The sequence below is a fragment of the Cryptomeria japonica genome, chromosome 3, assembly GCF_030272615.1.
Source record: "Cryptomeria japonica chromosome 3, Sugi_1.0, whole genome shotgun sequence".
Taxonomy (NCBI): Eukaryota; Viridiplantae; Streptophyta; class Pinopsida; order Cupressales; family Cupressaceae; genus Cryptomeria; species Cryptomeria japonica.
In genome coordinates, this window is record NC_081407.1 from 481,932,965 (window position 1) to 481,947,205 (window position 14,241).

Below are 14,241 nucleotides of genomic sequence, written 5' to 3' on the forward strand. Positions count from 1 at the left end.
CGTTATTTGCAAGTGTCATTCGCAGTTTATTTAAATTTTGTAATTGCTATAAGTTGTTGTTGTTCTTATCGCGAGGAAATGACAATTCTTATCACTAGAGTTATTTTGGTTTGTTGTAGGTTTATTTTCACAGTTGCATTCATAATCACTCAGCTCACAACTTTCACCCCTTTGTGGCATATAGCCGCAACACCTTTCGCAAGTTTACGTCCCGGATTGACATTTAGACCAAGTTGAAACTAGTGTATTCCTTACCCCAATGTTGACCTATCACTTTTGGCATCCATCTTAGGGAGCTTGTTGGAGCTAATTGCTAGTACAAATGATTATCCAAGTCAATCATATTTTTTGGGTATGTTTGTAATTGCTTTGTAATGCAAATTTATGAACTAGTTATCATTATTTTCAAGGTGGGGTTTCCTAAATATTGTTATCTAATAAGTTATTTCATCATTGCAAGTATTATCATTGCAAAACAATTCTATGTATGCCCCCCTTCTCCTATAAACACATTCAAAACAAAAAAAAAAATCAAGGGTGTATGTTACAATTGGCTAATTTTTAGCATCATTCAGAAGAAGTTCCTAAGCATTGTATTTCCACATTAAGGCAGCTTGATTTGCAGATGAGATTCAAATTTTCATGTTGTAATAGTCCAAACCTTGTATCTCATCCTTTGATTAGTTTATTGGGTAAAGATTAAATTCACAACCTTTGGTATTTGAACTTGTATATTTCTCAACATTCACAATCTATCATGCACAACAAAATAGTTTAGATGGTGTGAAAATGTGCATGATAGATTTTTGTGAAGGCATATTTCTTGTTGTTGGTTTGGTAATCATTTAAATAATAACTTTCACTAGAGGCCTTCAAAAGAATCTCTAAGTTTTGGATGGTATCAAGTCAATATCTATAAGAAAGATTCTATTTCTGTGTCGTTATATATAATTATAAAAAACGAAAAAAATACAATAAATTCTAACAATGAAAATCTTAAGGTGTTGTTAGACAAGTACAATTCGAAAACCATTTTTGACAGATTGTAGTTGAATAAATTTTCAATGGTAAAATTTATTTTCTCAATGCTACTAAATGAGATGATTAAAATCTAGCTTGCCAGCAATCACTTATCATTATCAAAATAATTGGATGCCAAAGAATCAATGAATAAGAAAAAATAATTAGATGCCCAAAGAATCTAATAAATATAAGTTGAATAAGAAGAGGGATCCACTCATAAAATATTTTTCTAATGCACTCAATTGCTTCTATTGTTTCTTCAATTTACCTATGGGCTTATTGCACCTCCTATAATTCACTTTATCTAAAGGCTTATTGAACCTCTTGAAATTCACTTATGTAGCTACTACCCTACAAACTACAACACATTCAATGGAGATTATTAAATGTGGAGGAATCTACTAACATATGATCCATGAATGCTTCGACGGAACAAGAATCTTTCATGATACACTACTCATAGCTTTTGTTGCAATTCTTGAATATTCACATTTACTAAATTACTTTGGCTACAAGACATTAAGCATAATTTGACATATAATATGGTAAACCAACCAATTTTAATCTTTTAACTTTGTTAATGTTTTCCTATTTTTATTATAACTATATAAAATAGTATTCGGATCTATCTCCTTGTTTTTCAAGGACAATCAATACTTTAAATTAGGGAGAGGTGAACCATACAATGCACATATATCATTTGTCATCACTACCCTATTCTTCTCACTATCCCTAATTATCCCCTCATGTGTTCATTATCATTTAAAATGATCCATCATTGATAATTTTTCTTAGCTCATAAATTAGAACATAAAAATTTACAAGCCCTATATTTATTCTAAGTATTGTGTTACTTTTCCAAAATTGTTCAGCTAAACCCATAAGTGGTAGATTCACTCAAATATATTTGTGATAATACTACCACAAATTGATTAAAAAAAATGAAAAACTGAAAAAGTTGGAAGAGCTATGAATAATAAAGAAAATGAACAAAAAAATGCAAGCTTGAAAAATAAAATAGCCTATGAAATGTGTTATGAAGAAGAATTAATAGCAAAACTTATTGAAGAATACATTTAAATATTAACCATGTAAGGCAAAAATCATAAATCTCAACTTTTTTAATGATAAAGATTACACAAGGACCTGCAATATGATAAGTTAAGAAAAATAATGAAAGGCATTTATGTTTCATTTAACCTATATTTTATCTATCAAATTATATCTTATTATAATTCTCAATTTCATATTAAATCATGTCTTACGATAATGAATAAACCAAAATGAGAGATTTTTATTTTGATTTTTTGGAAAAATAAAAATTAAATATTAAATTGTATTTACTAATAATGTTGTCATTTTAGCTACCATATTCATGGGTTTCCAAGGGTTCATCCTTCGGGTGAAGAATAGAGAAAGGAGGAGGAATCGTGGAGTAAGTCGGAGCATGAGTGGATTAAAATAAATTTTGATGGGGCATCTAGGGGTAATCTGAGCATCTCAGGGGCGGGATGTGTTGCTCGTGATGAAAGTGGGATGATCCTCTTTAAGGGTGCGAAGAGACTAGAAGATGGAACCAATAATTATGCAAAGGCGCAAGCTGTGTACTTAGCAGTTAACATGAAGATTCTGAAGGTGCACCTTGAAGGAGATTCTAAGGTTGTAGTGAATGCAATTATGAAAGGGGTAACCCCAAGTTGGAGATTAAATAAGATCATAGCCTTGATTGTTTTGAAATTATGCAACTTTCAATATTTTTGTATAACCCATATCAGAAGAGGTGGCAATGAGTTAGCAAATGTTTTATCCAACATGGCATGCGAGTTAGATAAAGGAATGATGAAGTGGTGGGACAAGGATGATGACATACTCCATTGGCATGATTTGAATCCCTGATTTCATATAGTACAGCCGCCCGAATGAAGTGTGTGAGATTAATTTCCCATCCCTTGCACGCAAGCCTAGGCAATTTTCATTGACATTGGCAATTAATGCCGATGAATTCTGCAGTGGCAACGGAGGATGCATTTATGCAAAGTTTGAGAATGAATGTCCAATCAGTGCAAATGATTAGTGACTTTTGGAGGTCGAGAGAGTGGTTTTGTGACAGAGGAAAGCAGTTTTGCAAGTGGCAGACGATATGGAGGCTAATTTCATGCTTCAAACCAACAAATTGATGCCGAAATTTTGGGGGCTGATCCTGGAGAGAAGATTGAAGACCATGTTTAAGTCAAGGGAGCCCTTGTTTCTGAAAGTTGTGTAGCTGGTGCTGGGAGAGGAGATGGCAGTTATCGGCCATAGGTATTGATCAAGGGTGGATGATTACTCGCTCATTATGGCATGGGGGTTAGAATTGGGCACCCTATGTGAGGAGGTTAGGAAAGTTATGCGGATAATTGTGCCAGAGGATTATCAGTAGAACATGGATTCACTACTTGAGTGGGTGGTACTGGGGCAAGGCTTCAATGTGTCAGAAGGAATTCCGATTGAGTAGGTAGAACTCAAAAATAAATGTATGAACATCCCCTTTCTCAAGAGGAGAGAAGAAGTGAAGGCTCGGTTCCGGGAGACGACGAGGCAAGGTTGGGAGGCATTGAAGTTGTATGTTCAAATCTTGGAGCTGGAAGAGATTATCCGACAGGCACAAGTGGAAGTAGGGGAGGTTGAGATGAATGGACGGAGGTTGAGGCCGCGAACTAGATGTATGTCCGAGGCTATGGCAACAAGAAATGCACCTATGGAAATATTTCTGAATGAAGGTGGAGATGCCACGGAAGGCACGGGTGTAGATTCAAATGCCATGGTAGTGAAGCAGGAGGAGGAAGTTTGTCAATGATCAAGAAGAGTTTCTGGGTACCCCTGTTTTTAGCTCGCCATGTGCATAGTCTAGTTTTTAGTTTAGAAACTTTTATACTCTTAGTAGTTGTTTGTTAAAATTGAATTACCAATGAATTTTTTATTATGGCAATGATGTAATGAACGTTTTTTGTGCTCGGTTAACTGTTACTTGGGTGTGGGAAGCTGGTTTGGCGGGTGGTTGGATGGTGGTTTTTTTATACTTGTTTCTCTTTTGAGTGCTTTGGGGGTTTAAGTGGGTAGTTTTGGGTGGATGGTTGTTAAATGACTCTCTGTTAATGTAGTGCTTTTATTTCATAATATAATAAAAAAACATATTACCAATCAAAAGAAAAATGTTGTCATTCTAGCTTGAACAAATAATTCTTGTAGTACATTGAAGGTCATCTATGGATGCACATACTAACAAATAGTATTTAATCATTATCTATTATAATTTACTCTTATGGCTTTGTGATATTATATGCCAAAAACAAATCTCCATATTATTTGGTTGTTGTTACCATAATATCATAATTTTTATGTTGCGAGAAATTGGCACCAATTGAAAACAATAACCCTAAAGAAAACAAACTTCATTTTTTATTCAATTTGTTATTGTTTTAACTAATAAGTAGTATTTTTCATTTAATTTGTTATTTTTTTAACTAATAAGTAGTATTTAATCATTATCTGTTATAATTTACTTTTATAGCTTTGTGATATGAAATGTCTATATGCCAAAAACAAATCTCCATGCTATTCGGTGGTTGTTACCATAATATCGTGGTTTCTATGTTGTGAAAAATGGGCACGAACCAAAAACAATAATCCGTAAAGAAAGCAAACTTCATTACAAAGTTATTCTATCAAATGTCATCTAGAGAAATAAGATGTAAATCTCCCTTAAACCTCCCTATTAAGGCTCTAAGCCTTCAAGTGTATTGTAAAATGTTTTGGAAGTAAATAAATACATTGGTTTAGTGATTTGAACGTGAGGTTTCTATCTGAAAGAACTTCCTCCACGTATATTGTTCTAACTGTTCTTTTTCTTTCTTATTCTTAAATGTTAATTTGCATGCCATTATACTGCCAAAATTTACTTACATCTGAAATCTATTTTACTTTCTTCAAAAAGGCTAATGTGGGAAACAATCTATTCTAATCTGTGCATTATAGGCATAGTTGTGCATATTTGTATCAAACATGTTGATTGGAAAAATTACAGTGCCTGAAGATGCATACTGGTTAATTCTTTCTTTACATTTAAGAGGGTACACAGCCTATTGTCAATGGCCAACTATTGATTTAACAGATACTGATCATACGAAAAGGTTCAAGCACACTACAAAATAAGCATTAGATAAAATTCAAGTGAATTTAGATATTAGCATGGATCAAAACGTATTTGCTCATTGACACAAAATATGTATCAATACAAACATAAATTGAAATAGCTACTAAGCTATTAAAATCATGGTGTTTGATGTCCTATGAAATAATGCAAAATTAGACTCCCCGGTACTTGGATCATTGTGTCTCCTCCTTAACAATAAGAAGAGTGAACAGTTATCAAATCGCTAGTATAGAACTAAAAGATAGTTGAAACAAACCCATTTAGCGCTGTCATTGCATGAAAGAATGTTTCTGACATAATAGACACGTGATTACCAGTGTCTATCTTAAACAAATCCAAGAAAAAAAACATTAAAAAAATGATATTATAAAATAGAAAAATATCACCACAGACAAGTGAGGGTGTGAGATGGAGTGGCTCACTAAAATACATGCATGGTCATTATCGATATTAGGAATGAAATTACCGTTATTAAAAACATGCAGGACAAATACTAATGTATACATAATCTTCTCACACTGAAATCTTCATTTATTATTGGCGATAAAATACATTATATTAATATGTTTTCTTTCACTTAGCTGCATCATCATCCATCTTCCTACAATCTTTGGAAGCATACAATTTGATAAGTTTCTCTGCAGTCCATTGAAATGGATGCCACAAGTTAGGTCACGTGTGTAACTGAGCTTGAACAGTTTAGGCCAAACACATCCTGTACAAGGTTAGATAAGATGATGATCAAAAGCAACATGTTCGATATAAACGATACTTACCTACATTATTTAAATGAATTTCTGTACAAAAACTGAAATGAGAAATCTAAAGGGAACTGAAAAGAAAATTCAGTTATATTAAAATGACAAGGATAATACCCTGTAAGAAAATACAAAAATAAATCCCTTAAATTTTATTATATACAGATTAAAATTTCCATACACTTCATGCCTCAAAATTTCATAACAAAATTTAAGAGGCCTCTAGTAAAACAGCAAAAGCTCAAGGTCCTATTTTTTACCTGCTTAAGTTATATTTACATGTCAAAAAATAATCAATAATAAGATTTAGTTTGAGCTTTTGCTGTTGTAAACATTGCTGTGAAGCTTTGCCTGAAATCTAAAGGTTTATTTAAAGTGACTCTGAAATGAATAAAAAGGAAAAGCAAATCATGTACATTAGAAATGACAGGAATTGCGGTTACATCTTCCTGGAAATTTTACAGTACAACAGACCTCCTTTTACTTCTGTGTTCTTGAGAATTTTACATTACAACACACTTATCCTTACTTCTAGCTTCCTGCTTAGAGCTAGAGGTACTAGCCCTGGGTGCCTGCAAAGAACAAAATAGCTAAAATTAATCACAGAGCAACACAACAGTTCCAAATGTTGATTAATCTCGACACTACCTAACATGTCCTGATCTATAATGTTCCTTGATCATATGACAGGTCATCCATTCAGGGCCCAATCCAATATTTAAACTTAAACAAGTATCAGCAAGAACTTATTTAGGACTTCAAGACGGACACCTTACTGATCATCAAGTTTTTAGTTTTCGATTTAAAAATTATTTAGGCTGTAAATCTCCTAGTACTTTATAAGCATCAAAACTTTTCTGGGTATTCATGTCTAGGTCAAAAAGAATTATCATAATAATCCGTTCGCTCTCTCTCTTATTCTTATGCCATGAGTAAAGCTGCAAATTGGGAATTGAAAGTGGTGAGAAACCTGTCTCATACTACAAACGCCTAACCCTTGGTTCAACACAATAAGTAGGTAATTCATCTTTCCCATATTTAACACAAATCTCATAGCTTCTTGGATAGTAGTAGACCTGTGAATTTTGAAATCACATTAAAATTTCTCATTCAGATAACTCCCCATGTGAAGGTCCCACCTTTTAATAAATCAATACAGATACCAACTGTTAATTATGGTGTACAATGTGAAGTGTAGTGAAATGTAATCTGCCACTAGTTTTGTTTGGCTTAACTTTGAGAGTTACAAAAAAAAAATCCTTATTCATGTAAATTTCATGGTAAAGTGTAATTTTCTTCAGAGACTCTAAATCAAGAGAGTGGTGCTTCCTTTAATTGTTAATCCATTGGTACTTTTGACATGGTTTTGCTTCCAAAACAATCACAACAAGTCCAGCTTTTAAATCCCTAGTGTGTTGTCAAGGTTCAAATCATTATCTCAAAAATTGGATTCAGCAACAACTCAGCGGCCCAAAATTTTGACCGATTCAGGACTGGTCAAAGCTTGGCATATAAAAAAAAATCATAAAATAAACTTTAAAACAAGTACAATGCACATTGTAATGTCATATTGTGATTCATCATCATCATCATAGAAAATTACAAATCCATAGATTATTTTACAAATTTATCCTCTAAATAAAGCTCCTCACTGGCTGCACCCTCAGGTTCAATAGTAAAGATTCCTCAAGGATATCTTCATCTAGTGCAGCTCTTCTTGAGCCTTCTGTTTCATCTATTTGTAAATGAGGGCTCCACATCCTCACCATTGAATCCAAAATATAAATTTGTCTTGAGAATCAATCACATTATGACACTTCTTCCATTCCATCTTTTTTATGCATAACAAAAAAGTGGCATTGTCCAATAGATTTGTCTTGAATATCAATCACATTATGGCACTTCTTCCATTCCATCTTTTTTATGCATAACAAAAAAGTGGTATTGTCCAATAAACAACATCATTGAGATGTTTTTCAATCAAAATATTACACTTCTTCATGTGAATCGCCTCAAACATACTTCAATTATGCTCACACCCCAAGGTGCTAGAAGGCTGGCACCTAATGTGGATGGCTGGGGCTTAAAGGTTTGGTATTGTTGCACTTTAATCTCCCAATATGTTTTGCAAAAAGGATATTTATAATTTTGTTTTATTAAAAAAGTCTACCATCTATTAAACTACAAATAAACTTTTGAAAAAATCACTTTTTCTTAGTTGCTGGGTCATTTTCCTTCAAATGAATATAGACGAAGAAAACAACCTCCCCTCCACACTAATGTAAATCTACAACTCATTACAAATAGATTCTCCAAGGGTTTTATTGGGTATCATTCTCTGTGTGCATGTGTTGAGGCCGTCCATAACCTCCTCATTGGCCAAACAGGAACCCAAAAAAAATAATGGGGTTCAAATGATAGGCCGCTACATGTATTGTGTTGGTTGAGCTACTTGTTCCACCTTACATCAACTTTATGCCAAATGGGTTTCATACTATATTTTATTTTCTTATGGTAATGTTGGATGACCTTCTCCATAGCTTCATTTACATAACCCAGAGTTTTTCTCCCAGTCCACCAAGGATAAAACCAGACCAAAAGGTTGTCACTTCAAACAAAATAGTATGTATACTCTAAATTATAATTAATAATAATTTAAACAATAACAACGAATAAAAAGTAAACAATTAATCTAAAATTAAATATTTTGTAAGATATACAAAATTGAAAATTATTGAGTTGATTACTTTGTAAATTTGAATTGTTAAGCTTGAAAGTGGCATTGAGAATCTAATCCATGCTCTTAACAAACACATCATTAAGAATGGTCTTCATGACACTCTCTGCTTTAGCTTTTCAAATGTAGAGACATTCAATCACCCGATGCTCAGAAACATATGCTTTAAGGAACATTAATGAGGCAGCAATGTGATAAAGCGGATGGCAAATTATGTACTCTCTCATCAAGTCAAGCAACCAAAAAAGCTGTTCATTACTTCTTCAAACATAATATTCACCCATACAATTTTGTTGTATGTCCATGTCTTCAAATGGGAGATCAATGCAATGGATTGTAAAAAGAGTACCAAAAAATGGTAGTGTCCTTCCTCAACAAGGCTCTTCCTCTAATGAGCATTTTGTCACATTGTTGGTCACAAGTTGGATGACTTCTTTACACCCACTTCAATAAGAATCTCCTCTAATATATTGCATCATCTCAGAATTTAACCTCGTGGGAGATATCAATGTACTCCAGAACACCAAATAGTCGACGAAAACCACTAGAAAGTTGATCAATATGCAATTCTTGTCATCTATCCACCCATTAAACAAAATATTCAAGCCCTTATTTTTTCAAATTCTGCAAGGAACTTAAAAGAAAATATATGCAAAACAAAAGCAAAAAAGAATGCTTGTGCATTATGTTAGTGGTGTCACTTTGAGGAGTCAATTCTCCCAATACAGCATAAACTCCCATTACACAATTCAAGATACCTTGCACTTGCCAAGTCATTACAATATATATAGTCTCGCTAAAGACAATTACTACAATCCCATGCACGCGAGAAATTTAATTTTACTCTAATTCAGCATATGAGGTAACTTACAAAGCATATGCATCAAGCTGATTCTACCTTGTGTGTGCGTGTCTGTACACAAAAACACACGCACACACACACACACACACACACACACACACATATTGAAATGTAGGTTTCTAACACTGCCTTGCCCTTCAAAGAAACGTTTTCCTCAAACTTGACATGAGGAAAATTCTAAAGAATATTGGCAAGCTCCCATGTGGTATCTTCAAGATGCAGTCCTTTCCATTGGACAGAATCCTATTCAATAGCATGATTGCGAAGTTACTTTTGTACTTATCTAAGATCACCTCTAGTTCCAAAAAAAGTGGATCCTCCTCATCCAATGTTAAAAGTTCGGTCAATACGCTTGTAGCTTGACCAGTAACTCACTTGAGTCGAGACAAGAAATTCAGTTGGATATTTGAAGAGGGAAGTGCATGCTGATTTACCAACTCTCCTATTCATTGCGCCACTTTATAAGGGCCATACAATTTTGGACCCTTTTTGACTCACTGTGTCACATAAGGACTACTTTCATAGAAGGACACAATCACCAACTTCCTAGACATGCACGAACCTATGTCTATCCACCTATCACTTCATATATTTTTGTGACTACTACAAATTGTTCTTCATATAGTTTTGTTGTTTTCATCTAGCATATGATTGTTGTTTGAGGATTGGTGTAGCACACTAGGTTTAGATTGTCTTTCATTGAACTCCCTACCCATGCTACACCAAATAATATCAAACCAAGGCTTTAATACTATTTCAAACTTTCAATCACACCAAACTATTGCATATAAAGTTGAAACACGTCAACCTACAATTGCATCTCAAATCTAAAAGACATTCTCAATTCTATCAAAAAGTCTAACGTTAGTAGTTTAAACACAAAAAATTGTTTGCATGTTGAACTAAAGAAATGGTAACCACTAACCACAAAATTATAAACACCTCAATTCTGTGCTCTTACAATTGCAATGTAACAGACTAACTTAAATGGATGGTTGATTATTTTAGGTTTTGATCTCATCTGGAAACAAGCTTCCAAAATGGGTGTCAAAAAAAATTGAGGCACAAGAATCACAATGATAATTTTTAGTAATAAGTCATGTACCTTCTTATTTTTCAATCCATAAAGTCAACTCAAACTATCACTCCCAAACACTTTTGGACATTTATTGAATTCAAACAACTATTTTAGACCTAGTTAGGCCCTAACATTAAATTTGTTGTGGACTTAGTTAGGCCCATACATGAGGTGATCAAATTTGCAAATTTAGACAAGCCATGTATGGGAGAAATTTATGAAGAAATGGATTCCACCTGTGAAAGAGTCAAGAAAATAACAGATGCAAAAGATCTTTCTCTATATCCTTGAATATTAGAAAAGATACATTAAATATGGAACAAACTTAACACACCACTTCTTTGTGCCACCTATGCCTTAAATCCTTAATGGTATGATATACAAGTGACCAATAAGAGGGCTCCATATGAGGATAGAGGTAATGAATGGGTTTTGGGCTACATAAAAGAGATTTATGGCCAAGGTGAGGATGCTTTGATTATAAGGAGTCAATAGAATAAGTTTTCATATGGGCATGGTGATTTTCCTTTCATGGACAATTTATATGATGTGCATGCAAAGGACCCTATAGATTTGTGGTGGAACCATGGAGGTGAAACCCATGAGTTGCAATCATTTGCAATAAGACTGCTCTCACAAGTAGCCAACTCTTCATCTTGTAAATGAAGTTAGAGTACATTTTTATTCAATCACTAAATAGGAACTGATTAGGGTCTAAGAAAGCAAAGAACCTGATGTACATTTATAGCTCACTTCATCTTCTCTCTTGAGTAGATCCTAGGTATAAGGAGGGTCCTTCAACAAAATGGGATCAAATTTCATGTAATGGAGAAGTTGCAGGCATGGTGGATGAAGTGGTTGAAGCACATGGCCTTAGTGACGTACCCCCATTTCTACTACTAACAGACGGATTTGAGTTTGAGAGTAATGAGTATTTCAGGAGCATCATAGTTAAGGACCTTGATATGGATGATTATTTGTTAACACTTAGTTGTTGGATTCTTTGTATTTGGGGCTGGTTTGGATAGCCTCACATGGCACAATCAATGCAACTCAATTGGCCTGAGGTCCCAACGAGCTAACACCATAGACTACGCCTATCAAATTTATCCCAGCAATCAAGTTACCACTACACGAAATTAAAACAATAATGCAAGATACAACAATGCTAAAAGACACAAAGATTGGAGCAAAGAATCCTTTATTGTTCACTTTTACAAATACAATACTTAGATTCGAAACACGAAGGTCAAGTCAAGCTTTGTCAAAAATGAATGACAAATTTCACTCACGAGACTAACCCAAGGATTATTTGGACTCTCCACACAACTCACACCACGTTCACGCCAAAATTGAATCCCGAACACAAAGTTCCAATGTTGGAGTATTGGCACCAACGCTCAACTTGCCAATACCAAAATATGGGGTCACAAAATTGCTCTACAACATCTCGAAACTCACCAATTCACACTTCTGCTAGAATGATTTCTTTGGCTCACACCCAGCATAGATTGTTAGCACTCTTGCACTCAGACTTTGTCCCTTTGCACTCTCTAATGGATAAATGCGCTTGGCCACACTCTTTAAACTCAAAGAGTTCTACCAACATGCTCCAAGTTCTTCACTCACACACCATACCAAGGACACGCTCTTGTACACAAACTCACATATTAACTTCGACATTGTGCCACCTTGGTAACCTTGTTGACGTTCTAGTTCATTTCACTCACCTTGACTTCGAAAGATCCACGAGCAGTTCCAACAGTCATGAACACAAGGTCCACATGTTGGAGCGCAGATATTTAGCCACACCTTGCCTTACATACTAGACCAAGCACTACTTGGACTACAAAGTCGTCTTAGGTAACTAGAACGTCAAATATGAATCCAACATAATCGAGACACAGCCAAGACTCGGCCCATTTCAGTCGTTCACTCCTAACTTGCAGTTCTCACAAGGACATATCCTCACACTTGGGCAAAGTGCAATCAAGTCTCTCGCTCTCTGAATCAAGACTCGAACGTGGACAAAAGATCTACACAATGCACCAAGATAAATAGTTAACAATCCCTTCTATCCTCTCCCCACCTATTCAAGCGATGCCCTCAATGCCAATTCTCAACTCCCAACCTACAGAGGAGCTCTACAATCAAAATCAAGTTCTCTGAGTTGAGTCCCATTGCAAGAACTCAAGAACTTTGTCTTCATATTGCCACAAGGAATCAACTCACTCACAAGTAGCTTCACCATGTAGCCTACCTTCCCAAATCATAAGGAACTCCCAATATGCCATCCTTTCATAAACTCTGCTCCTCATGTCAAATACCTCTGCAATTTGGTGCTCAGGATTGTCTAGAATGTAAGATGGACCAAAAGTTGGAATATTCCTCAGAGCATCCTCCTTGTATATATGGTGTGGCCTAAGTTGGCTCACATGGAACACCAAGTTGACTTTCATGTGGAGTGGCAAGTTGAGTTTGTATGTGACCTTGCCAATGTGAACAAACCTCAAGAGGTCCATCAAACCAAGAAATCATGTATGCACTCAATCCCTTGGGTGGCTTGAACTAGTTCAAGTCCATCCTAAGTAACACCAAGTCTCCCACATTGAACTCCAATGGCCTTCGATCTGCATCAACATAACTTTTCATTATATTGCTCACCTAGATGAGGTATTACCAAGCCAAGTCGACATGATTATTCCACCCTCTCAAATACTCAATTGCTGTGAAGTCCACTCCAAAATACTTGCAGTATAGTATATGTGGAGAAAGTAGTTGTTGCCCAATGGCCAACTAGAACAATGAGTAATGACACACTAGACTTTTGCAAGTTGTAGTTGAACTAGGCCGCATCCAGCAAACAAGGCCAATTCCCTTGGTCTGACCACACAAAGTGGCGAAGATAATCCTCTAGCATACCATTGATTCACTCCAAAAGCAAAAGGTTCATGAAGAGAATCTTTAATGATATGTTTGTCAAGATCACAAACAAGATGCTCAAGGTAGTTTTAAACTTAATAACAAATTTATAAATAATCAACTCTATTACTTTCTAAGTTTATATTCTTAGATTTACTATTTACTTTTTATTTATTGTTTATTTCTCGTAATTTTTGTCATCTTTAATTTAAAAATCTATACCATTTTATTTTAGGTGACCAACCTTTGAGTAGGGTTTAGTTAGTACTTGTAGATGGGTAAAAAACCAAAATGGGTTCCCTATATGAGGCCACTAACAATGTCGACAAGGCCATCCAACATTACTATAGCAGAAATAAAAGAAAATGTGAACCCATTTGATGCATAATTGATCCCAAGTGGAAGAAGTAGATCAATGAACACATACATGCAATGGCTTATTACTTGCACCACATTTTTTTCTTCATTGATCTCAAATGGAAGAAGTAGATCAATGAAGAGATTATTAACATGTGGATGGAAAGGATGACACTTGACAAAACCCTTTAAAACACAACTATTAAGAAGTTACTATAGCACAAGGGGAAGGTTGTTTTCTTCACATATCTCCATTTTAAGGAAAATGAACCAACAAATAGATAAAAATAATCAAGCCCTTTAAAACTTCAA

The 14,241-nt window shown here is 34.8% G+C and overlaps 1 protein-coding gene across 2 annotated transcripts in view; it reads right to left on the reverse strand.

Annotated features, from left to right (window-relative positions):
• Window positions 1-6,096: 6,096 nt before the first annotated feature.
• Window positions 6,097-14,241, reverse strand: part of LOC131045273 (uncharacterized) — a 37,298-nt gene continuing 29,153 nt past the window's right edge. For both annotated transcript variants that reach the window (XM_057978831.2, XM_057978824.2), the window contains exon 12: window positions 6,097-6,545. In XM_057978831.2, the coding sequence (XP_057834814.1) occupies window positions 6,477-6,545 (69 nt within the window). In that variant the 3' untranslated portion in view covers window positions 6,097-6,476. The remainder of the gene's footprint in view (window positions 6,546-14,241) is intronic.